This window comes from Tupaia chinensis, unplaced genomic scaffold (assembly GCF_000334495.1).
Source record: "Tupaia chinensis unplaced genomic scaffold, TupChi_1.0 Scaffold000429_1, whole genome shotgun sequence".
Classification (NCBI taxonomy): domain Eukaryota; kingdom Metazoa; phylum Chordata; class Mammalia; order Scandentia; family Tupaiidae; genus Tupaia; species Tupaia belangeri.
Window position 1 is genome coordinate 1493458 of NW_006159934.1, and position 1071 is coordinate 1494528.

The 1071-nt window shown below is 37.8% G+C and overlaps 1 protein-coding gene across 11 annotated transcripts in view; it reads left to right on the forward strand.

The window, feature by feature from the left end:
• GTF2I (general transcription factor IIi) overlaps positions 1-1071 on the forward strand; it is a 99195-nt gene that overhangs the window by 6871 nt on the left and 91253 nt on the right. For all 11 annotated transcript variants that reach the window (XM_006154995.3, XM_006154996.3, XM_006154998.3 and 8 more), the window contains one exon: positions 773-956. In XM_006154995.3, coding sequence (XP_006155057.1) covers positions 773-956 — 184 coding nt within the window. The remainder of the gene's footprint in view (positions 1-772; positions 957-1071) is intronic.

Consider the following 1071-nt stretch of genomic DNA (forward strand, 5'->3'; position numbering starts at 1 on the left):
TTCCCTCTCTCTGTCTTTAAGTGAGTACACTTTCCTCTGGCAATTCAAAGAAAAAGAAAAGAGAGTAATGTAAGACATCAGCCATTGTTCCTTCCATATAGTTTTTGCTCTAAGTTTTTGCCAGAGGATGTGTACAGTGGCAGGAGACACAGAAAGAAAGAGAGGGAAAGTGAGAAAGCATCACCAAGGGGGATTGGCCATACTGCAGTCTCTTCTCCATTTCTCCTTTCAAGATTTTGAGCATGTACACACACGTGGCCAGCATGCTTCTCAAGCTGCCAGGTCTGGGACTCAAACCGCACAGCCAGCCATGTGGGATCCAACCCCTTCAACCACCAAGCATGGGCTGGCCCCTTTTGTGTGTTTTTTAAAGTATAATATTTTATGTTTTCTATTTTGGCCTTTTGTTTCAGATTTAGAACTTCTGTTAACAAGGGAATTAGATATTTCAAAGTAGTGTAAACTCACATATAAGGGGGCCGGCAGAGGGGGCATGGTGGTTAAGGGCACTGGACTCCCACATGGCTGATCATGGTTCAAGTCACGGACCTGACATCTGTCTTTCTCACTTTTTCTCTCTCTTCAAATTTAAGTAAGTAAGTAAATAAATAAATAAAGTTAAATAAAAATAATTCTTAAAAACAACCCAAAAACTCAGGTATTACAAAAAATCATGAATGTCACTCGTTAAGTCATGATAAACTAACGATGGTTTGGTTTTTCCATGTTACCATTTAATGATATTTACATGCATCTTTTTCACCTCCCTAAGGGAAAGCTTTAGGCAAATCCACAGTGGTACCCGTTCCATATGAGAAGATGCTTCGAGACCAGTCAGCTGTGGTAGTGCAGGGGCTTCCTGAAGGAGTTGCCTTTAAACACCCTGAGAATTATGATCTTGCAACCTTGAAATGGATTTTGGAGAACAAAGCAGGGATTTCATTTATCATTAAGAGGTAAAATGCTTTTTTCCTTTTTTGCCCATCAATAGATTATTCATGTAAAGTTGAATATTCAACATATTTATATATTTATTTATTTATTTATTTATTTTATTTATTATTTTTTTTG